General features: G+C 31.4%; 1 protein-coding gene across 2 annotated transcripts in view; it reads left to right on the top strand.

Moving 5' to 3' along the window:
• Positions 1–26,076, top strand: part of LOC148623059 (mitochondrial outer membrane protein SLC25A46-like) — a 44,564-nt gene that overhangs the window by 477 nt on the left and 18,011 nt on the right. For both annotated transcript variants that reach the window (XM_088573557.1, XM_088573556.1), the window contains exons 2-8: positions 4,883–4,925; positions 6,292–6,352; positions 6,950–7,027; positions 9,832–9,932; positions 13,620–13,676; positions 13,978–14,035; positions 23,942–24,166. In XM_088573557.1, the coding sequence (XP_088429683.1) occupies positions 4,883–4,925; positions 6,292–6,352; positions 6,950–7,027; positions 9,832–9,932; positions 13,620–13,676; positions 13,978–14,035; positions 23,942–24,166 (623 nt within the window). The remainder of the gene's footprint in view (positions 1–4,882; positions 4,926–6,291; positions 6,353–6,949; positions 7,028–9,831; positions 9,933–13,619; positions 13,677–13,977; positions 14,036–23,941; positions 24,167–26,076) is intronic.

Raw genomic sequence — 26,076 nt, 5'->3', positions numbered from 1 at the left:
GGCGGAGCCTTATGGTTCCTACTCCGGGAGAATACCACAGTAGGGTTCTTTAACGAGCGAGGAACGTGGCATCTTTCCCAACACGGTGCACCACTATGGTTTGCGGTCAGCTTTTCCATATTATAGCCTGACAACCCCAGCATGTAAGACGCCAGGGGTACCCCATTCCACCACCTGGGGCACACACACCCAGTTGCTTTGTGGGCAGAGCGCCCTAGCCCCCGTCTAGGGTTCTGGGAACAAGCTATTTAGTCGCCTTCTACGACAAGCTTAGCGCTGCTGCAGGCCTATTCTTTTAACACCCGGACCTACACGGGGCCCAGAGAAAACAAGTAGATCTACTATCTTAAAAAAAAAGATGCTGTAAAATTTGTTCTTATTACTTATAATTTTCTACAATTTTTTCAGGAAATAATACATGGCACACAATTTCAATTTTTTCTACAGTTTTTTTTTTTGAAAGCCAATAAATTATCCTTAGACCTTACCTCACCTCTGTCCTCAGGATCAAAAACCCCTTCGAAGAGGAGTCATAGTCATAGTCATAGTTACTTGACTGCATTCAGCAGGTGCTAGTGCTCAATACATTATATTTGTGCTCTTCATTATTTTTGCCAATGAGCCTATAAATAGGCTTTTCATACCTCTATATTTTGCCAAGAGCCTATATATAGGCTTAACAACTGTCGTCTACACATTTAGCAAGTTGATTGTTCTGCAATATTGTCATTGATGTCACAGTTCTGACGTGATGATGTTTGGTGTGCTTCACAGGGTAGACTGTACATATTAAAACATAATCAAAATAGTTCCTTGCAAGTTGTGTTCTTATTTCTACTCGTCGTTATTTATTGATCACAATATATGTGAATATATATATATTCACATTTTATTTACTTCTCTTTGTTTTTACCTTTAGTGCAATCTCCTTAAATAAACCTGCTCTTCATGTATTTCGCTTTCGGAAAAAAAAATAGAAAAACTTGTAAAAGAAATAACAAAAAAAGCAAAACAGAAAAGAAAAACATATAATGATTAATTTTAAACTACATTTTTTTATACAAACAGATAATTTCAATGATAAGTTATCTAAATGTATTTATTATTTATAAAATCGGACATATTGCACAATGATTTCACTTAAAGTTGACATCGATTGTACAGAACATTTTGTCAGCTGAACATATGATTATGAATTTTAATCTTCTCACATGCACTAGCCCCAAGTATTTTTTTAGAAAAATAGGCCATTGGAACGAAGGTTATTTATTTCTAGAAGTTTTACAAAAGTTTTGAGGATTTCTTTGAAAGTCCCGAATAATTAGCTTAATTTATAAAGTTCAAGATCAAAACAAGATTCTGAGAGAATTGTACTGTGCAAGATTCATCCCCTCCCACTAACACGAAATAAAATATAAAATCAATATGTGTGACTATGTCAAAAGTAGATTATTAACTTTATTTATAACTGCTTACATAAACAGACCATTTAACCAAACACAACATTGCAAGCTAGATCATATAGAAAGAAAAAGAAACTGCTCCTATTTTCGAGCTTTGGAATGCAGAAGGTGTCATTTCATGCACCCCATTAGTTTGGATAAATGGAAGTAATGAGTAAGCTCTCTTGTAGGATTTGTCATAAAAATAAACGTAGGTCCAATTCAAATAATTAGGTTGTTTATCTTTAAAGTACAAACATTTTTACTCCTGTTTGTTTGTTTGTTTGTTTTTTTTTAACTATACTTATTTAAGTAGAATGAATATGAAATTCAACTTCTTCTTTGACGTTTTAATAGCTTATTATATCCTTTTCAAATAAATATCATTGTAAATATAGCGGCTTGTAAAATCTTTTTGCTTGCTAACAATGGGTTTAAGTATTAAAAGGTTTAATGTGATAAATAAGATGTATTTATTTTTTTTACAGAAATCAACAAGTGAAATGTCTAATTATATGATTTTTATGGTTTTTTTTTCACTTTTTTTTCTTTCCTATTTTTTGATACATTTTTATGTATGTAAGTACGTCAATGCGTATATGTACTAAGTTGACAACTTGACAGTATAAGATATATTTGAAAACACCCAATTGATGAATATTTTATGTCTATTTCTTTTTGCGTTCGATCACCCCGCCGTTGTGCTCTTTCTTGTGACGTTAGGTTATTGTTGACTTCATAAGCAGGACTGTTGAATTTGAATCTCAAATATTTCATTGGCAAAATAAGTAAAAGCCTTGGAACTCAAAGGGTTAATGTATCTTCATTTTAAAAGATTTTACTATCTAAAATTTTTTTATTGTTCTTGAAATATTATGCACCCTTTTATTAGACTGAAATGTAAAATTTTGAAAAGTTTACAATTCAGGTTTTCATCAGTATTTGGCCAATCAGGAAACAGAATTGCAATCAGGTGACATGTGTTTCCATGGAAGATGGTCTTTAAGGTCAAAGGATAAAAAGCAAAACTATACCGACTGCGTTGTGTAAAAACTAGTCTGTTAAGGTTACACTACCTACCCTAACGCACATTTTATTGGTATTTTCTTATGAAATGCCACTTTACCATCTATTTTAAGTTGAGCACTATTCAATTTTAAGTTTAGTACTATTAGAGTTGAGAAATCCTCCCATAAGCCATGATAAGCAGTTTGGGAGCAAGAGTCAAGTCCACTCAATACCTCAAATTAGGGTTAATCCCATTAAGTGGTAATAACCTGATGTGGTGCTCATTATAAAAAATTAAAGTTTTCTAAATATGAAAAATTGTTAAATAGTGGGAATACTTGTATAATTTTAAGTAACTTTTGCAAAAGAAATGTATCTTATTTTCTATATTTTAAGAGTTACAGACCCAACTTGGACCAGATGATAAGAGTTTTGATGGGCTCAATAATATATTTACATTTGATTGACACCTCCCATGAGGATATTGTCAGTCACAGTCGTCTGGTCTAATTACCGTTAATTTCCTTCAGTCGTAAATTGGTCATGATCAGTTAACTCCGACCAGGTGCCAACATAATTTGATAATTAGAGAAAATATCCCTTGCTGATAAACTTCTTGTCAATTTTATTATACAGAACTTAGGCGCCAAGATAATCGCCAATTGGTAATTTTTGTCGCCAGATCAAATAAAAAATCGCAAATTGCAACATTGGCAAAGCCCAGCACTACCCCTGCCAAGTAAAATGTAATATTTCAAGGCTCACATCTATTTAGATACTGTAAAAGTATTAATTTTCAAGGTAAATATAAAAGGGCGGAAAATAGTGCCCGCAAAATTGATTTTCAACACTATATAAGGCTTATCATTTTTTGAATTAATAGTGAAAATTGATACCCACAAATATTGTCACTTGACATAATCCTTGAAAATTCAGTGTTAGAAACTTAATTTTTGGTCAACATAGACCCATCATAATTTTATGTAGACCGCACTGTACATTTCAGAGGAAATTGAGCCAGTTTCATGGTAGACCTGCTTGAAAATTTGTAGACTTGGTCCATAGGTCTACTGCTAATTTCTTTATCTGAAAATTAAAATTTACAGTATAAGAAAAAAAGCTTACTTCCTTCTGAAAATACATTGTCTAGTAAATCAAAAGTGATGTTAGCACTGGCAAAAATTTCAAAGATTATGTGATGTAAAATAAAACTTTAATCATAATATGTATGATTTTAGTTTTGTATTGCATGATAAGGGTCTTAGACAACAAAATTTGAAACTCTCAGTTACATGTAAAATGTATTTCATAAAATTTTTGGTTGAATGAAGGTAAGGGATGTTGTCAGTGTTCCCGTCCATAGACACTTGGATTCATTATAATATCTTGAATATTAGTTGATTGATCTTTATAAAATTTTACAAGATTTCAAACGACAAGTGGAAGGTTGGTTTTGATGTTGAGCATTATGGTCCCAACCATTTGTGTAAATTGGCACAAAATCATACATTTCATAGACTTAATCAATATAAATGTAGTAAAAGCAAATGGATGTCTTCAATATTGTTTTACAATACTTTATACCACAAAGATTATACTTTGATTGACTTGAACAATTAAGGAATTAGGGCCAAAAAATGGGCCAGAAACAAATATTTTCGTAGTGTCAGGATGATAACTTGAGTTAAAGGGAAAGGATTTCTTTTGAACTGTACCACAAGGAGCTGTACCACAAAAAGAAAGACTGGGATTTATATTGGGGGTTAGGATGCACACTGAACAGGAATAGGGGCACCAAACAAGCATTTGATGATTTACAGACAATAACTTTATTTTATGGATCTGTTTGAATTTGTACCACAATGTACCATACCCCATAAGGAAAGCTGGAAGTGATTTTGGGGATTATACATGTAACTTGAACAGTTTAGGAATTAGAGGCAAAAAAATAAAGGGTCAGATTCATTGTGTCTGGACATCCAATTGATTATATGTGAATAAATCTCTTTGAAATTGTACATTATTTTGTACCTGAAGGTGCCATATACCAGATAAGGAAGGCTTGGATAATTCGATAGATTTTGGGGGTTGTTACTTGAACCATTTAGGCATAAGGGGCCACCTTGATTCTGGCCAAATTCTTGTAAATATTGAAATGCAATCAAAATTCAGAGCTGTATCAAGCCTAAAGATGTGTCCATACTTGCCTCAACTGTTCAGGGTTTTACCTTTGGGGTCATATTAAGCTGTACCTTGAGAAGCATTTTATTTAATTCAGTGATTGCAATAAAACCATGTATGGCTTGTTACACTTAAAAAACCTTTCAATTATTCCATTCAGTTTTAATTTCTTATCCCAGATCTATTGTTTAAAACTATTACATTCTTTTTTTTTTGCGATTGCCTATCTTTTTTTTCTTGTTTATTTCTAGATCAAATACAGACATTGGCAGGATGGGGTATTGGCATATCAAGGTATATATTTTATTATATATTTTCTGAATTGACATACTTCATATATTCACAATAATATCCTTCAATACTACAGATGTTTCAAATCAAAATAGATACTATAGTCAATGTTATTAATATAAACCTACTCAATGAATGGGTAAAATTGGAATCACCTTGTTTGTCCAACATTCTGCCTGTCTAAATTTCAACCCAATTACCTTCACTCCAGATGGATGCATTGATTTAGGATGTCAATTTATGGAGCTTACATGGTAAGCAAATTTGGTCAGATATCAGCTTTTCAAGTGGGGGTACATGTTGAATCAACAATATTGCTCGTTATTATACGCCCGTCTAAGACGGCACTTATTTTTGTATACCATTGTCTGTCTGTCCATTGTCAACACTTCGGACAATAACTCAAAATTACTTTCACTAACTTTTATGAAACTTGGGTGAATTGTTCATATCTATTGACGTAAGCTCCCTTTTGATTTTTATAAATTTCTGATTTTTCGTTTCTGTGTTGTGAATTTTTATACTAAAAAAAAATGGGGATTTCAAGTTTTCGGAAATAAATTGAAAACACTTTCACCTACTGTTATGAGGGCAACGAGTGTATCATGCTCTTAAAGCACATATTTTTATTAACAATGCTATATTTCGACCAAATACAATTAATTGGTAAAGTTTCATCCCCTCCCACCCCTAAAAAATTGACTAAAATTTAAAAAAAAAAAAAAATGGGGTGGGAATTTCAAAATTGTGATTTTTTTTCATATCGGTTTTTAGTATTGTGGTACTATAACACACAAATCTTCCATTTCTTGGTGACTAATATGATGTTTCTTCTTTGAAACTGATTTGGCTATGGATTTATAACATATCTAGACTTCAAGTAGCTAAAATTAGGCTAGCAAATATCTGGTAAGGTATAAAAAATAAAAAATAAAATCCTCCAACCACCCCATATTTTTTGTGAAAATCTACCATTTAAGTTTTCTTGGCCTTAAAAAGCTTAATAATTCTGTGAATAGAAGAAACATAAGACAATGAACTTATAGTTTTAATGCATGTAACTATGTAGGACTTACTGTGTACTAACTATTTTACCTCAGTTCATTGTTGGACATGCATATTTATAGTATTTTAATTTCAATTGTCAATTTTCAATTTCACCTCAGATTAGGTGTGCATTGAATCTTTTATGTTCTAAACATCCTGAATGAAATGTATACATGTGTATGACCTTTTCATTAGCATACGTCATATGATTCTAACCTTTTTTGCCAGTTAATAAGTACCACTGTACATCAAATTATTTTCTTTGGATTGATTTTCTATTGAAGTTATTTCAAACTATAGTTCTGTACAAATATGATTTTAGTGGAATTTTAGCAGAACACATTTTGGCACATCCATGCAAGGTCTTAAGACGACAATGTCAGGTAAGTCTGAATTTAAACTACTTATGAAGGAAGTAATGGGAGAGCCAAAATATTGTAACTAGTGAAACATGACCTCAAGATTAAAGTAATGGCATTTTTTCACCTAAAAGCAACTCATCAACTAGTAAAAAGGTCATGTGATATAGTATTTTATCTCCTGACATCCAGAATTACAATGTAACTTGATATTGTCCTTAAAGGATTGATACTGAAAATATAGCTCTTTTCAATTGTTTAAATGTTTTATCTTCAGATTTCCTTCTAAATTATTTAAGGTCACTTCTAAAGAAATTGATGTTAATTTAAACATGTGCAAAGACTTCATCAAATAGCATAAAACTTTGATACAACCACAAAAAATGCAGTCATATATGGTATCATGCTCCATAGACATTTTATGTCTGGATAATAAGTTGAGTATAAGTATAAATATTCCACAGGGTGCCATACCACAAAAGGCACACTTTTTTTTCATTTTTTTACAACAATACCATGCCTGCTTACTTATCATGGCATTTTATAAGTGCTTTTTAAGTTATTTTTAAATATTTTTGTATTAGTTGCATTACAACAAAATACTTAATACATTTTACAAAGGTGCACTACAACTCACAGAGATATCACCTGACACCTTTCACCATTCTACCTGTAATGTACAACCTTCAACAGCAACAGGTAAGGTTTATAGTAATGTCCTACATATGTACAAATGTAGATCCTCTGTTAAAATATGATTGGCTCAAAATCTTACTGTCAGAAGTGGTGTATGGAGTTAGGATGTGATAGTTTAAAACTTCTAAGGCTGACACACATCATGTGTTAATTCCTATTGGTCAAGATATCAGCGATATAACAACATTGCATTATCAATGAAGTTAAATGTGATTTGAGTACAAATAGGTCCGTCCCTCATAACCAAAGTATAAAATTATATTAAAATAATACTGGATGATTTCAAAGGGGAATAAAACTGAAATTTATGAAATTTGTTGCCCAGCCAGGTAGAAAGGGGGAACAGCTTCAAGAGGCCGCATTAAGTCCTGTCTACAAGTATCTGTGATTATTTTACCAGGTAACAATGATCAACTTGTTTCCTTAATCATTTAATCATTGAGTCACCAGGAAATTATTACTGCACAATAACCATTTGTTGTACTTTTTCGAATTTTATGCTGAAATCAGAATTTTGGTATAGAAAATTGAAATTGTGATATTTTTTTTCTGTTTGTTGTAAATTATCCTAATCTCATGAGTTTCAGCTGATACAATCACCTTGTTTCCTTGGGAAATAGTTTTAGTATCCTTTTATACAATCCTGTTTTTTCATTAAACATTATGTATGAATGTGTCCTTTGGAAACAATATATAAGAAGTTTCTTTGCAAAACTTATAATAAGCATTTTGTTGGGAAAACATAGCAGGAAGCATCATTTAACACATCCTCACCATATAAAGGCTCCTGTATCCACTTTTGTCTGAACATGATTCAATTACGTCAAAATGAAATACATGGCATAAATGTGAACACATGAAACAGACATACACAGTGTAGCTAACTGAGTGAAAAAAGATTACACATAAAAACTAAAGATAACGAAAACAAGAGGTCACACAAAAAAACTAAAGCACAAAAAATGGGAGTGACATCAGGAGCTCCCGAAGGGTGAGCGTGTCTTGTTCCACCAGCACCATCCACCATATTGCAAGTGAGTGTAATACGGTAATAATCTAGCAACAGTTATGCAGTTTCATGACTAGTTTCAAACACTGTTTACATTAGTGTGAAATCATTCATTTTTAACTAAGTATCATTTTGTAAGCAATATATAGTAGATAACATGGAAATAGTGGACAAATATTGATATTGACTAAACTAGATAAAGGTAACAAAAAAATCAGCATAAAACATAAAACGTAGCTGCTATCAATATATAGGGCCCCACCACAAAAGTGATCATTCAGTCGATCTGTCCATCCGTGCTTCTGTCCCTTACAAAATAGTGTCAAGACGTCAAAGTCAAATTCCTGTTAATTTAGTGACAAACTCATGTCAGGGTTGTAACTTTTTTGTCTTTTGATGTAGGCTTTTGATATTTAACATGTGGGTAAACTTGATATTATAAAGCAATAAAAATTAACATATGGCTGAAAATTTACTTGAAGATTGCAAAAGAAATAAAATGTTTATTTCTCTAAATGCACTACCAGGATAGCACAAGGTTTTCATATTACAGATAAAATGATTAATATTTTTTTAGCAGGACCTACATATGGATATTTTTGTACCTCGAATATAGGTTTAAAGCTGCATTAGCTGTCATTTTTGTAAATTTTTGTTTCTGTTGAAATATACCTTAACTTTTAATTATTTCTACCAAATTGTACTTTTCCTGTATAATTTCATTCCATATCCACAAATAAAAAGTGTTAAATACATGAAATAGGTTTCTATATATTTATTGTCTTGCAAGACAAAAAATCGACCTTGATAAATCCGTATGCAAGGGACTGCATGTGCTGAAATGGTCTCTTTTTTTTTTTTTAAAGCAAATCTTGATTGTAAAGCGAAATTGGTAATCAATGGCAATGAAGACCGTCGTATTCAAGCGTAAAAGACATAAGTTCGAATATAATGCAAGGATCCTTTTAAACTTTACAAATTGTGATATAATGTGGCACAAATATGGTCATTAACTGTCATTATTTATTTGAAAACTAATCAAGAAAAAAAACATTGTTTTCACAATATTCTGAAGGTATCATCGACATTCATTGCTTCAATTGCATTACTACAAACTTATTTCATTTTATCAGCAAAATACAGTAGAATCAAAACTGAACAAATTTGACAGCTAATGCAGCTTTAAGAACATTTTATTTAATTAGATATAGACTAAAACTAAAAATAAAAAGCATTTTGAAAATGCAAACCCGTGGCATTGATACAAGAGCACAGTCATTATCATATTGAAGTTCACTATCATTAGAAAAAAGTTAATTTTAAAACACATTAATTTCATGGAGAGGGTAAAATAAATTTTATCTCTTGGTGTCAAGTTAGGTGGGTACTCGATCCGATAAGAAGTCAAATCTAATTGAAGATATCTTGTATCATCTAGAAGATTGAAACTTCGTATTGGCTAACCGGATTGATATTACATGTTATGTAAAACTTAAGTTACAACTAGTATTTTTTCTTTAATGATTGCTTCAATTAGCACAAAATGAATTCAAAATTATTACTTTTTTTCAAAATTACCTAGTTAAATGAAATCAAAAAGGCATACTTTAGAATTATATTGGTTGTTGTTTAGAGCTTTCAATGACCTAGTGTTAAAACTTAGACATTTACTTATTGGTACATTTGTTTTTTTCAGAAATTTGGAGTAAATGAATAGTCTTACAATAAAGAATGAAAATAAAATAGTTGTGAATCAAGTATTATGTTGATCATATTAATACAGCTTGACATTTTTCAGGGAATTTCTGCTTTATGGAAAGGGATATCAAGTGTATTTGTATGTGATGGCATACAAATGGTCAGTGAAACTGTCATAAGTGAAGTCACTCCCCTTCCAAAGTAAGATAATTGTTACTTATAAGTGTATATGCACAATAGGAAAGAAGGACATTGCATGTAAGAGTAATCAAGGGAACCAAGGTTATAGCGGTAATCAAAAGAATGTAATTCAGGGACAAAGACCAGACATGGAAAACAGACATACACAACAAAGAACATAAAGTAACTAAAATCATACATACAAAGTAACAAAAGTAAATGAGCAACTCGGACTCCACTAAAAACTGGGAGCATGGATCAGGTGCACCGGTAGGGTAAGCGTCCTCTGCTTTTCTAGAAACACCCGCCGAGTTGCTCATAAAAAGTCAAGTCCGGGGTAGACGAACGAGGAAAGGAAAACTATTACCCCGTTGAATAAATCAGTTTTCATGGTGCTGATGGATACACCATAATGATCCACGAGTTCATGATGACGACCATAAAACTTCTGTAGTGATGACTTCAATCTTGTAGCAACTAAACCCTGTTCCAGAAGCCTATTTGTTAGAGTTCTAGAACATGTCCTATTCTTAAGATATAATGTTTTGCACCATTATATCTACTGCTGCAACAGGGACAAGGCAATGAAGGTCAAAGTGACATGGTAAAGATTAAGGCAGTTGTATATATTCATTTTTTTTACCAGTTTTGATAAAAGTTATATCAATAAGCTGCTCTGATTGCTACAACATTTTGAATGCTTTGCCATCCTTGGCAGATCGAATCCTTTGATCTTTATACCCTACTCATTAGGTTGGAAACTATATTGCAATTACCTTGTCTGTCTGTCTGTCTTTTCTGTAACAGATTTCTCAGCTTCTACGGGAGGAAGTGATTAGATATTTGGTTTATCGTTTTTGCATGATGACTTGAACCTGTGTCTCCCCTTTTCAGGTTTGTTGCTTATCTACTTTCTGTTTAACAATCTTCTTATTAGTTTTTTGGGTGATGTATAACGAAAATTTTTGCAACTGATTTCTCAGCTTCTGTTGGAGGGAATGCTTCAATATTTGGTGTATTGTTTTTTTTTCACAATGACTTGTATACTATCTTCTCTTTTCATGTTTGTCTCTTATCCACTTCCTGTTTAAAGATCTACTTAACAGTTTTTGGTTGTTGCATAAAGAAAATTTTGTCACAGATTTCTAAGCTTTTATTGGAGGAAATGCTTGAATATTTGGTTCATTGCTTTAAGTCTCCCCTTTTTGGATTTGTGACTCATCTACTTCCTTTTTAACAAATGACAAAGTGATTATTTAGGTCAAGTGTAATGTAAATTTTTGTAGCAGAATTCTCAGCTTCTATTGTAGGCATTTCTTAGATATTTGTTTGCATGATGACTTGTACTTTGCCTCCCCTTTCCAGGTTTGTCACTTTTTTCTTCCTGTTTACCGTAGATGTTTGAGTCAGGGTATTCTTAGCAAGATGTAGCATGCAACATCTTGTTGAAGCTATCCTAATATAAATTGCATTGTAAGTACTCTCATATCTACATTTATTGAAGTTTTTTAAAAATATCTGTTGTGTTGGTTTCCTGACAAAACTTAAATTTGAGTGCTGTACCATCATTTTTGTAAAACTACTATAGAAATTTGAATCATTGTAGATATTGAGTAGACATTGACTATATAAGTGAGCACCCTGAGCTTCAACATTCTTAAAATTTCATTTATTGCTCACCATGCCATAGGCCAAATGAGCTATTACCATCACTTGGCCTCTGTTGTTGTTGTTAAAAACTTTTTAAACATCTTCTCGTCTTAAACTACTGAATGGATTTGAATGGAACTTAGCATGTTGGTTATTTATCTCTTGCACAAAGTTTATGCTTCCATTTTTGATTTGTCAAAAAACATGCCATTACTTAAAATAGAACATAGGGGTAAGACAGCAGGTTTTTTTTTGCATATATCTAAAAAAAAAAAAAAACATTAGGTTTAGTTAATTTCTGACACTGCTAAAGTGTTCAGCATGATTAGATCTATCAATGGTCATTTTTTGGGGTAAATCTGTAGCACCATGTTGGAGTTTTTGCCCTTTTTTGAAGTTTTTTGCTATTTTTAAATCACCTGGCCATAGGCCATGTGTGCTGTTTTCATCACTTGGCATCCGTCCTCATCATTGTTAACTGTTTTTTCAAACACATCCTCTGCTGAAACTAATGAATGTGTTTGGATAAAACTTAGTTTGATTGTTCCTTGGTGTATCTTGCATAATACAAAAGCATGGTACCTGTAAGTACTTAGTTAATTGGGCATGGGTTGCTAGGTGAGCGATTCAGGCTCTTTGAGAGCCTTTTGTTAATGTAATTTCTTTAAAACTCTTCTCTTTTAAAACTACTGGGCCAATTAGAACCAAACTTGGGATCATTATTTGTAGGGTAGTGTGCATAGAACTCATGTGGGCATTTTTTAACCATCTAAAAACGTGGCCGCCATTACTAAAAATAGAACATAGGGTCAGACAGACCTTTTCCGCATATATATCTCCAAAACTATTAGGTTTAGTCAAATTCTGACAGTCAAATGCTTAAGTGTTCAGCATCATGAGATCTATCAATGGTCAATTTTTTTGGTAAATCTGTAGTACCATGTTGGAGTTGGAGCCCTTTTTTGATTTTTTTTTTGCTATTTTTAATGTTATTTTTTTCAAAAATTTTCTTGTCAAAAACTACCAGACCCTGTAGAAGCAAACTTAGTATGAATGTTCCTTAGAATGTTTTGCATAGAGCTGATCTGGGGATTTTTTATCCATTAAAAACATGGCTGCCATTAATAAAAATAGAACAGGGGTCAGACTAGTTTTTCGCATGCATCTCCAAAACCTTATGGTTAATCCAAATTCTTATCCAGGTAAAAATGTATAGCATTATGGGATCTACCTGTGGTCAAATTTTTGTGTAAATCTGTTTAGCTGTTTAGTTATTGCCCCTTTTCGACCTTTTTTTGATTACTTTTAATGATATTACTTTGAAAAAAAATTTTCTTTTCAGAAATTGCTGACTGAATTTAATAAAAATTGATATGATTATTTCTTTGTAATGAGCATTAGGAATTTTTATCAAAGAAAAAACTTGGCTGCTTTTACAAAAATATGATGTTGCTAGTTGAGCCAGAGGAGCCATTCCGGCTCTTTAGAGCCTCAAGTTGATGTTTTTATGCTATTTTTAAGATACATTTGTACTTTGGGAGTCCTGCTTAAAATAATCTTTGGATTTTTTGATTTTTGAAAAAGAGAGGTTGTTGTTAGGATATAACATAGGGGTCAGACAGCAGTTTTTAGCATATATTTCCTAAACCATTTGATTTCTTAAAATGAGATCTTTTTGTGGTTCAATTTTCGTGCAAATTAGTTCAACCATGTTGGAGTTATTGTCATTTTAAAACTTTTTTTTTTTGCTATTTTCAATGTTATTACTTTCAAAAATTATCTTCTCAGGGACTTTTGGACAACATTCTTTGAAATTTGATTGTTCCTATGGTATGAGCATTAGGAAGTTTTATCCTAGAAAAAACATGGCCTGTTATTTAAAAAAATTAGAATGCAGCATATTAAGCCTGGTGAGCAGTTCAGGCTCTTTAGTGCCTCTAGTTTTTGGTAAGCGTGATAATTTGTACACATAATCACTGGAACTTAAAGTTCTGATCTTATCTATGTCTTTACACTTATTAGTTTTCCTTCAATTTAGATGTTGGTTTTTTTTTTCAGGGAAATTAGTCGACATCATACAATCAAGAAACATGCTGAACATCTTCTATTGAAAGGGTTTGTAAAGATTAAGAATAAGAATGTATTCTGTACATCCAGATAACCTGATAATTGGAAAATTATGTGTAACAATGCTATACATCATATTGGTTTCTTTAAATTATCAGTAAGATCAAAGGAAAAAATATCTCAGAATCAGGAAGAAAAAATTAATATATATATATATATATATATATATAAAATGATTTGAATGATAATAATCTCTCAAAAATGACTTTGTACATGTAAATTGTTTCAGTGCTTAATGTATGATACATGACTACTATATAATTGAGTTATCAATATATTTATCTGGAAGGTTATCCATCATAGTGACAACACCATTTTTAGTATCAAGTCTGGTAGAAACTGTTCAGGTAAGGTATATCTGTTAGGCTTCTATATAACCCTGCATACAGAGCAATCATTCTGTCTGTCTTGTATATGTACCTTGAAAGTCTAAATCTTGAACTGTTCAATGGATTTTGATGAGATTTGATGTAATGATTGGGCAGCAATTGTAAATTTGCAAAGGCAAGATATTAATTCCTTGATGGAAGGGAAGATGATACTATAAGGTCTATTTGTACTTAATCGGTAATTTGTAACATTTTTCTTTAATGCATACCAATCAAAAAGGCTTGTTACAGCGTACTGGCCCTGATACAAAAAAATGACCGCTCAGTTTATGAGCAGGCATGCATGAAAAATCACGAAGGAATTCGCTCCTCAAAACATCCAATTAAAAGATTTGTTTTGTCACAATGAAATCTATGTCAGCAGGTCATGTCTATAAATGTTCTCACTTCAAATGTAAACAACACAAATCATTTATAAATTAGTTTTTAGAAAAATTAAAAAAAAAACAATATAAGGTAAAATTTCTCCCCTCAAAAGACATAAATCATAACTTAATGAATGTCCATTCACAGGTAGAATTTTCAATGAATAACTTTGACAGCAAATGAATCATATCACTCCTGGATCAATCCAGCAAAATTGGCAATTTGAAAATATTCTTTTTAAAGCTGAAATTTGGATTTTTGTAATTTTATTGACATACGAAAAAGAAAACAATTAACCGATAAACAGAATTTTCAAAGAATTCAAGTTTCAGATTTTTTTAAAAACATAAGCAGTCTTGTAACATGTTATGATTTGGAACATTTTGCATGGTGTTATAATTTTTTTCTCCTGGTTTTAGTACAAAAACTTGAGTAAAAGTGTACAAACCTCTCATAAATTATATTATCAGATTTTATATCACAAAAAGAAGGTTTCGATGGATATAGAGGATACCTTACATTACTTTTAAGAAATAATTAACAAAAATTGGGTCAGAAATGATCATTTTTTTTTTTATGGCTAAATACAAAATTAAAGTTCATTGACCACTTTTATTATGGTTAGAATCATGTCATACATTTACTCAAAATTAAGTGGTTTATCAAGTTTGATGTTGTGTCCATACTTGACCCAGCTGTTTAGGGCTTGACCTCTGTGGTCATATTGACCTTTCTCCTGCTGGAAGCAATTTATTTCATTTTAAAGTGCCTAATCTTACTTTACTTAATTTTACTTCATATGAAAGTTAGCAAGATTTGTTGCTGCAGTTATCTTTCTTGGTATTGAGAAATTGAATATATGCACATAATTGATGATGTGTAAATGACATTTTTGTTTCCCTTTTGTACAGACATGTGGATTTGTTATGGAACAGAATTTTAATGTCATATATTGGTATAACATTGTCATTCTCGATAGAAACTGTTTAAGTTATATGAAGTTCACTGCTACATGAGATTAGTTGAATTTATGAGAAATTGGACATTTAGGATTGAGTTGACAAAAAAGTTTTGTCAATTATCAAATGCTTTTTTTTTATTTTTGTTTATATCATATTCAGGATTTTACAAATCCCTGTACATTACCACCTGACAAGGGTATTCAGGGAAAAGTAGAGGAAAAATGATATAAACAAAGAGAACAAAGATTACAATGTACACTGACTATTAATTATATAACAATCTATATAAATTTATCTGAAGTAAGTATAACAAAAAATGTTGAAATATCACACATACACACAATCAATTCACATATCATTTTTGAAATCTCAATAGTTTGATAGTTTTGTTTGCCATTTACATTTTTATATGATCAATGAAAGAATAATAAAATATTACATGTTCAATTAGAATATGGTAAAAAATACTGAAAAATGACATTGAGAGGGGCCCAAAATCTCTCATGATTCATAAGTTTACCATTTTTAATTGTTATCAAATATTGGAAGGAATCATATTGCTCAATTTTTCACTGAACTCCAATAATGTTTGGTAAAGTTTCATTTAATTTACATGTATAAATATACTTTTTTTGCAATGAAAAACAATAAATTTTGATTCCTTGATATAACCAAGGAGAATGTCAACTTTATTAAGAGTACAATTCACAAAATATAACTTAATATTATTATGAAAGCATTTCCAGAACTAATGAGTCACTCTACAGCTATAAAATAAATGTTCTACTGTTTCCTCATCAGTTTTACAGAAGATGCATAATTTGGATTCCTTAAGTTTTACTTGATACAAAAAACTATTTGTCAGAATAATTCTATTTAAAAATTTATACTGAAAGTTGTATAGGTAGGAATCTTTACATTTTTTTTTTTCACAATAACAAAATATTCAGACCAATCTACAATTTCTAAAAATTTTGTAAAGGTAAATTTACAATCTTATTGATTAAATTATTGTACAAAAATTTGGGTTTGTGACATTCCATTAATTTCTCAACAAATTTGTCTGTAGATAATACAATACTATTTTTTTAAAGTTTTACTGACTGTTTTTGATTTCTTTAGGAATATTTATAGACTATAATATCGTAAAAAGTTTGCATATCCTAGGTTTTGTTGCATTTAGGCAAAAGTATGGAATTCCTTTGACTGCTTGTCAATAACATCATATAAGTGATCAACACCCTTTTTCCAAGCAGCATAAAATAAGATATCTGATACTGGACAAATGTTCAATACATCCAACGACAGTAAATCTTCCACATTATTATTAGTGTAATAATTTACTCTCTGTAAACAGGCAAAAACATCCTTCCAAAAATCATTTTTTTTATTTTTGAACAATGTCTCTTAACTTGTCTTTTTGCAGATAAATCAATCGCTCTCCTACATAGGGTTTTAACAATTTTATAAGAATTTTCTGCCAACTACCCTCTATGTTGGAAAGAAATCTATTTATCCGGCTAAGTTTCAAATATAAGGTGAATGACTCCAGATGAATCATTTGTAGTCCTCCCTGGTTTATATCACCAATAAGAGTGCTATGTTTTATTTTATTTTGTTTATCATTCCATATGATGCTATAGAACATCAAGTTTATTTCTTTTACCGTTTTTCACTAAGGTTGGGTAAAGCAGTTAACAGATGAACTAATTTAGGAAGTGCAAGGGACTTTACAACAGTAATCTTGCCAAATAGTGTCAGTTTTCTATGCTGCCAACTTTTTAATATACCTGCTAATTCCTTTATTTTCTTTGCATAGTTCAGTTCAGTCATATTGTCCAAATCTAGTGAAAAATCAGTTCCCAACAATTAGAAATTTGAAAGAGACCAGTTCAGATTTTTATCTGGGCAAAGTTTTAAATTTGAATACCTCATGCTTCCCACCCAAACAGCAAAAGTTTTGGATGTGTTCATCCTTAAATCAGACTTATCACTAAAATGATAAAAACAGTCAAGTGATTCCTTCAAGGAAGTTTCACTTCCATCTAGCATAAGAAAAGTGTCATCAGCATATACTCCTATTATAAAAAGGAAAGTGTCATCAGCATATACTCCTATTATAAAAAGAAAAGTGTCATCAGCATATACTCCTATTATAAAAAGATAAGGATACAGTAGGTCTCCTTGTCTACAACTGCTTTGTAATTGAAACAAAAAATCAGACTAATATCCATTATTTATTACACAGCTTGATATTTCAAACCATTTACAAATAGATGGACCAAAATTAAAACTTTCCAAAGCTTTTTCCAAAAAATACAATGCAATAGAATCAAAGGCATTTTCAATATCTATCATTAGCAACAGTCCTTCATGATTTTTCTCTTCCAGATTGTGCATTAACTTATATAATAGGTGTGTATTATCACCAATAAAACGATCTTTGATAAATCCCTTTTGTGTGTCACTAATAATGTTGGGTAACACCTTTTTAATACAATAAGCTATAACTGCTGAGGCTATTTTTATATCAGTATTTAATAAACTAATCGGATGCCAATTATTCATATAACGTCTGTCTTTCCCTTCTTTAGGGATACAGGTCATGATACTTTGGTATTGAAATTAGGAGAACCAAATTTGTCATAACCAAAGTTTAAAGATCTAAATAGTAAAGGATTAGTAGAAATCTGCAGTGAAATCATCAGAGCCTGGACTCATACCATTATTCATTAGCTTAAGAGCCTGAGCAAATTCATTTATTGTAAGACTACCCTCACATAATTCTTTTGTTCTTCTGTGAATTTAACATCATGATTAAAGAAATAATTGTCATAACTCAAATTTCTACTCAAATGCAGTTATTCAAAGAAGGATTTTTCTTCAAGGAGAATATCTGACTGTTTTGACAAATATCTTCCTTCATTATCAATGAATTCACACACAGTTTTTTGGACAAAATTTTTCTTATCCAATTTACAAAAATATTAATTTTTTTGAGCATTTTTCACCATACTCATGCCACTTTGCTCTTGATCTTAATAACAACCCTTCTATTTTTGTGACCTTGCCTTCTCAACCTCTGACTCTTTATCCTGTAAAGTTTTAAAGGTTGTGGTTTTGCATTTATCAAGTTTTCCAAATCTTGAATATCTTTCTCTAATTTTCTCATTTTCTCACAGCATCTTTTTCATGTTTTGATTTAGAGATGCCGTAATCAATTGATAATTATCATGTCTTCATTTTTAAAATTCCAAAAAAATAATTGATCATTACAAATATGCAACTTCAAATAGATCAGCTATATCACCAGAGACGTAATACTCAATTACTGTGTCATGTATACAAGATTTAACCTTTTCAATATAATCAGGCTCTGTAAGAAGTTTGGGAGTTAACTTCCAATATTCCTCCCCCTTTTTCTAACTTGGCTGGGTGATCTGTTCTATAACCTGGAAGTATAACAGAATTCTTTGAGAATGAAAATATATCTTCTGAAACTAGAAAGTTGACTCCGTTGTATTAGTGAGGATGCCATGTCTCATCTTGGGTGACAAGTAAGCCATGGATCAACTAATTCAAAAGAGGCAATAATTTCTCCTATTTTCTCCCTACACTGAAGGTTTCTGTTGTGTAATATATTGTATTTATCAAAGTGTGTATCCTGGACAACATCCCAGTCACCACACATAATAATACTTGTATTTTCAAAAGAAATGATATTCTGTAAAATATGATCAAATAAACTGTAATGATCTTTATTATATCTATATAAGGATACCAAATAAACTGTAATCATGTTTATTATATCCATATAAGGATACCAAATAAACTGTAATCACGTTTATTATATCCATATAAGGATACCAAATAAACTGTAATCATGTTTATTATATCTATATAAGGATACCAAAGTAATTCTATGATTATACAATGTAAGATCTAATATAATGTAACGTCCTTCATTGTGAATGTAGGAGTTGTGTACATAAACACCACCATCTTTTCCAAGCATAACACATACACCAGAACTTTTACTGTTACCATGACTGAGAAAACATTTGCCTCTCAATTGATCACACCATTCTGTTTCTACTTCCTTAACACCGTGTGTTTCTCAGAAGCATACAATTGAAGTGTTTTTATTTCTTGTCCAGTCAAATAAGTCAGTTTACTTTTTTATACTAGATAGTAGACCCCTCACATTCATTGACAGTAAAAGGATACTATTCATAACAATATATGAAGCATTGGCAAACAATTAAATATACAGAAGCACTCACACATACTCTATATTCATCCACACATACCAAATAACTACAAGTAAGATGGCTTTTTTGTTATATAGTACATTTTGTATGCATTATGTACTTGTATTTATTAGCAGTTAGATTGAGTTTTTACAATAAGAATTGAATTATATTTATTTCCTTTGATTATAAATGTGACATAGTCTCCCCTGGATAAATTATAGAATCCAGAGATAACCCACCATTTTAATCATCATAGTAATCCTCAACATAATTGTAATTGTTGTTTATAATTAAACAGAAACACAAATATAAAAATACACACACTAAGCAGGCAGTGCCCATTTTGTTAATTTACAAGATTGATAGATTTGTGGAGCTGTGACCAACAGAGGTCCAGGGCATGTGGCACAGTTCAACAAGCATAGCAGCAATCAAACAAAGCAAAACAAAAAGTAAAAAACAACCAAAAAAAACAAACAAACAAACAAGACAGCAACAACAACAACAAAATTGCAAGTGGTATAATGAATTAATGAAATGATAAATGACACTGAAAAACAGAAAAAAATGTTTTCTACAAAAGACCATTACTGTAGATAGTGAGATAAGACCCATTGCTTCTAGAAAATGAAGTTCAACTCAGACAAAACATTGTAGTGATTCATTATAGAAAGTCATGGTCCTGATCACTTAATTTTCTGTGTCCTTGCCCTTGTTTTTCTTCACCTTGTCACTGATGTTATCAAAGATGTCAAATCTAATGCCACACCCCTTTTCTGACAGTTTGGTAAACACATTACAATTGTAGAACCACACATTATAGAAATTATAGTCAACATCTTTCAGTCTTGTCATCAAAGCTAGGTTCTTTTGAGTGATATCATCTTCAGGTTTTTTTTCTTCCTCATAATGCTTATTTTTAGCTCAGTGTCTCTCACTTTGGCAATTTTAGGTTGAACTTGCCCTGGTTTTCCTGGTATACAATGGATAGCAACAACATCACTTCCTACCAGATTAACCTTCAAGTCCTCTTTCACCATATTTACAAATTCATCTTTTCGATTTTCACTTGGTTTCTCTGCATAGTTAATTATTCTGATGTTTTGTTTCCTACTATATTGTTCATTATAATTTGCTAGCTGCAGTGCTTCTGATGGTCATATTTTGTTGTTCCTGATTTGCTCTTCAAGTATTGAAATAGCTCCTTCCTTAGAGCAAACACTTTCCTTTCATTTGTTATGAGTAAAGGGTCTATCTGATTTTGAAGTTTACCAGTTTTTTCCCTGACTTTAACTCTCAAAGGTTTTGGTTAATTTTTCTTCAAAATCCACTAATAATTGTTTCACAGTGTCTGATACAATATTGTTTCAAATTGGATTGTTTAAGTAAACAGTTCATGGCATTGTCCAGATCATTCTTAGATGGTGTTTCCTTGAGGCATTCTTTAATCTCTTTTTGAAATCTTGTTGAATGCTCATCATATCAATGCCTTCAAGATTTTCTTCTGACACTTCAAGAATGTGAGCATTTGTTTAACTTTGAGGGTTTTTCTCTTGATTCATCTCCTTTAAGAGGTACTAATAAAGTTTGTACACTTTTACCTCCAGGTTGTTTAGACATGGTAGTTGTATGCTAGGGTAATAAGCTGAACACTCACCATATGTTATTGAATTAATATTATCCACTATTTTTGCAGTTTCAATTTTGAATCCACTATAAATACACCATTTTAATCCTTAATGAAAAATGATTCAGATGATACAAGTTCCACATCACAACTCAATTAAAAAACCCATAATAAACTAAAAAAATCTGCTTTCTCTACCTTGGCAGCCATCTTAATTCTATCCAATGCTTTTGTTTTGGAACCCATTTTGGGCTATCTTTTATGTTGTTCTGAATTTAATGTTAGTTGTTTTGCATATACTTCATCCAAATGATAAATGATTTATGGAAGGGGGCTCAAATTCTTTTTTTTTTAAGTGTGACGAATGATTTGTAACCAGGTTAGCACTAATAACACATTAATTATACACATGTATTCAACTTCTCAATACCAAGGCATAGATCACATGTCATGAAGTATTTTGCACAATCTTTTTGGACTGTTGAATAGAAGGGTGCCCCTCAAACACCAGCACTCTGTGTATTGTCTTTCTATGCCACCCGGAAATGTTTGTAAATCATGACCTAGGCATAGTATGGGCTGCTTCTTTTTTCTTCACATGGATTGGTACAGGTGTTGACTTGTGATTAATAGGCAGGTGAAGGTATTCCATAATAAATGAATTATGCATATCAGTTACTTTATGGAATTTGAAATACAATGTAAAACATTGCAAACTTGATACTCAATAAGCATGTGCTAGTTTTTACAAGAGCTTTTCTGGAACAGATATTTTTTGTTTGTTTTTTTTTTTCATTGGTTAGTAAAAATAGAAATTTTTATTATAACTTGAGGAACCTTTTTAAAACCGATGCAAAAAATCTGTTCTGATCAAACTTACACAAACCTGTATAACCGTACTTGTACCATGAACTTTATATTGCCATGTACTTGTAATTACACAGGGCTACACTTCCTGTGTAAAAAAATTAGTGAAAATCAATATTTTGACCATAGATCAAGATCTGAACAGTTTAATAGCCTGGAATATGAATATATATTATAAAAAATGGTGTCCATCCTACATGACAGAACATTATGAAATTTTCTGTGGGTTATTGTTTGGACAGAAGGGGAATCTTCTAGTCTTCAGAATAATTTATTTCTGATGTAGTTTCTCTTTTTTTTCAAAGTGGTTACAATTGATACAACTGAATGTAAAGATTTGCTGGCAAACCAGACCTTTCCCTTTTTTCACTTTTGGTTGTTAAAGATAAATATATGGACCCAATGCTGCTTTTTGTAATTAATTCAATATTAAAAGTATATATGAAAGTTCTGGTTCTGATAAAACTTTCCAGAATGTAAAGATTTGTCTGCATTAAATTATTTTCCATAACTTGTTGAGTCCTCTTTTCATTTTCTGATTTTCTTGGTTTTAAACTTACATTTCCAATACAATTGGTAGCTGATGAATGAAGAGTAATTTGAAAAAAATACACTCATGTCTTCATTAACATGGTTTTAGTTATGACAACTGGTTTATAGTGAGTATTACAGCATGTAATAATTTGGAAAATGAAATTGTTAAAATAATTTTTTCAAATACATAATTTTTTGTCAGACATCTAATGGTTTGCCAGTGATAGTCAATATTTGTTTGTCCACACATCATATCAACTTAAAACAGCTCAAGAAGTTTTAATATTTTCATGCTGCAATATTTCATTTTTTTAGGAGGAAGCTCTTTTTCCTTGATCTCATTATTCTATACTTCCTTTCAGAGTTATAGGACTTACAATTCAGCAATATCCTTGAGAACATTTGCTATCACCTGCAAGTGAATTTTTTCTGATGCATGTGTACATGTCACTGTTTACCAGTTGACGCTCGCCTGCTTCAAATTATTGAACACTGTCTGCTCAGTAACTGATAATGATATTTGTTTATTAGTCCCCTACTGGTGACTCTTTAGATTGGCACTTTGTCCATCATCAGTTTTCACCACACAAATGTTTATTAGATTTTTGGTACATCACTTTTCCAAGTAACAGTTCAAGTATAAATAGGGTAGGAAACTCACTCAAATTCTAGCCTGTCCTGAATACAACTTTTCAATACATTTACTATATCGCTATATAGAATTTTGCTAAAATTAGCCAGCCCTGCCAAAAAATAGCCAGTTTCGGGCTGCCGGGCAGGCTTCTATTTTTAACTTTGGTTTAAATATTGTTTAGTTCTGTGATTTGGGTTTTTTTTGGCTGACCTATGGACCTTGGACCTTTAAAAAAAATACAAACTTGAAGTTTGTTAAGAAAGTTTGCTTTTTTTTCTCTTCAACAGAAATTCCTTCTGATAGGGGACTTTGTATTGCTATACAATACTCCCAGAATGCTTGTTTGTTTAGAATTTCAGCATGGGACACTTCACTGAGTTACTATGTAGACTAATGCCCCCTCTACATCCTGTATTCCTACTTTCTTTATACACTTTATACATGTATTTACTGTTTTGGATACCAATAATATTGTCATTCCTTTATCACAGCTATTTGGCTATAGTATATGGTCTTATTTAAGCTCACGACAGGTAATCTAAGAATGTTGAATAAAAACAAGAGGGATGATATGTTTTGGTAGGAAGTAGCTCACAGTTTTGTTTGGTTTTTTTTTATTAGTCAGATATTTCCAGTGAGAGGCCAGGTGTGTTTAACTGTTTAACAGAAGGAGCTTCACGTCTAATGAGTGTTGGGACATCTCCATTTACCAAGCTTGTACCAATCTGGTGGCTGGCTCTCCCTTCAGGATTTCTTGGATTGGCTCGATATATTATTATACAAATGGCAAGATATACAGTGGTAACAGCCATACAACAGGAGGAACAGGAAAAACAAGAAAGAAGGGTAGGATTGTCTAACAGGTCCTACTAATAGTTCTATGATCAACATTATCTAGAACTATACCAAATCATTTATGCCCCACCTGTAAAAAGAAAAAAAATTCATGGAATTTTTCTTGTGACATTTGCAAGTTCCAATAGCACAATTTTTTGTTGAAATTAACTTGCCTATAAAGTGGTTTTTTTTCCCTTTATAGATGTCTATTTTATTAATTGTTTTTGCTATTAAGTAGGTTAGTTACTGTGTTACTGGCTTATTTTAAGAAAATATCTTTTGCTGAAATCAATTGGTACAGTGTGGTTCTACAGTAAAATATTTGGTACAATGTGGTTCTACAGTAAAATATTTGGTACAATGTGGTTCTAAAGTAAAGATATTTGGTACAAGGTGGTTCTAAAGTAAAGCTTATTTTGGAGCTTGCATTTCATATTGTAAATGTATTTTACTTCCTGGTGTTGCAAAATTATAGAAAATCCAACTATTTTAACCTGTGGTTATGGTAAAATTTGGCATACAGACATTTGACAAATGCAGGAAATTCAACTTCAAGTTAATATCTGCCTTTAGCACATACAAGCATCAATTTTAGTAGGCTATAGCTTTCATCAAAATGTCATAAAAGAACTGTTGGTATGTTGAGGTATTTGCCAAAAGAAAATGTGTGGACTTGGTCCTCTGTATATTTGGTTTCAAAATGATGAAAAGATTCATACAAAGCTGTAACACACATAGCTCCTACCATATAGAAAGGTTGGGATAGAATCTGGAAATTGTGGCGTCAACGTTAAGAAATTAGGGTTCAAGAGGTACCAAAAATGAATATTTTCATGAAGATTTTAATAAGAAGAATTGCTAATTTCTTGACTAAATTCTATAGGGTTAGTTTTAAAATTTGAGTGTAAATCATGTTTGTGTATCAGTTTAACTGTTTTAAATATTTAATACACACAAGGTTCCTTTTTGGTAGTATAAATTGTCTGATAGTGTAGAAATGTCAACACCAGATTCATAACAGCAGAAGGCAGTTTGATATGATTTTGGCTGGTGCAAGGGCCTGAAACAAGCTTTAAATATGTTAAAACCATCAAAAATAAAGTTGATGGCTTTTTTAAGAAAGCTCTTGATCTGTATGTTTTTCCACATATTTTGTAAGTGCAATTTCTCTTAAATCAATGAATTGATTTTGAAGAAACTTTATAAGAAGGATGTACATGAAGGAAGGTACTTGTAGTGTTATTGTTCAATACATGCAACATGATATAATTGATCTTAGATATTTACTTGTTTACTCTTTGTATACACAAATCCTCCTAATTGTGACATTGCGTTTGAAAAAAAATTATAGATAGGTTAGGCGTCATATGTAAATGTCAATAAAGAAAGTAATTAATGTCAGGATTCCTGCAAAGAGTGATGCTTTAACATAGAAATTTTTACACGTAAAAAGTTTGTAGGTGCAACTCCTCCTAAGCCGGGGATTAGTAAGCCCTTTAGTTTTTTGTAGGGTAATTAGTGCTGTTTTTTTTTTTTTTACTTTTAAGTACTTTTGTGCTGAAAAAAGTTATACTCCTTGTGTCTGGTAGTATATGCAATAAGAGCTACTTCCAACACCAAGGAGATAAGCGTTCTTATATCAAATTAAACACTGTACAAAATAAGAAGAATGTGATACATGTAACATTATGATGTTATGATATGAATTGTTTTGAAGAGAAATCAGTCCTATTTATGTAGGTGATCCGAAATAGGAATGGCTCAAAATTATTCTGTTGAAGAAGTGATTGCTTGATCTTTTACCACAAGTGCAAGTTTGGTTAAACTACTACCAAACATTTGGGTGGTATTATGTTATGATATCATAGTTTTTGTTATTTTTTTGAAAGACTGTACTTTAAAAATCTCTCATCTGATGG

Source organism: Perna viridis, chromosome 3 (assembly GCF_037379345.1).
Source record: "Perna viridis isolate PV_CMFRI_1.1 ecotype Kerala chromosome 3, ASM3737934v1, whole genome shotgun sequence".
NCBI lineage: Eukaryota > Metazoa > Mollusca > Bivalvia > Mytilida > Mytilidae > Perna > Perna viridis.
The sequence above is the reverse complement of the archived record's forward strand: the minus strand, read 5'-3'. Positions and strand labels throughout refer to the sequence as shown.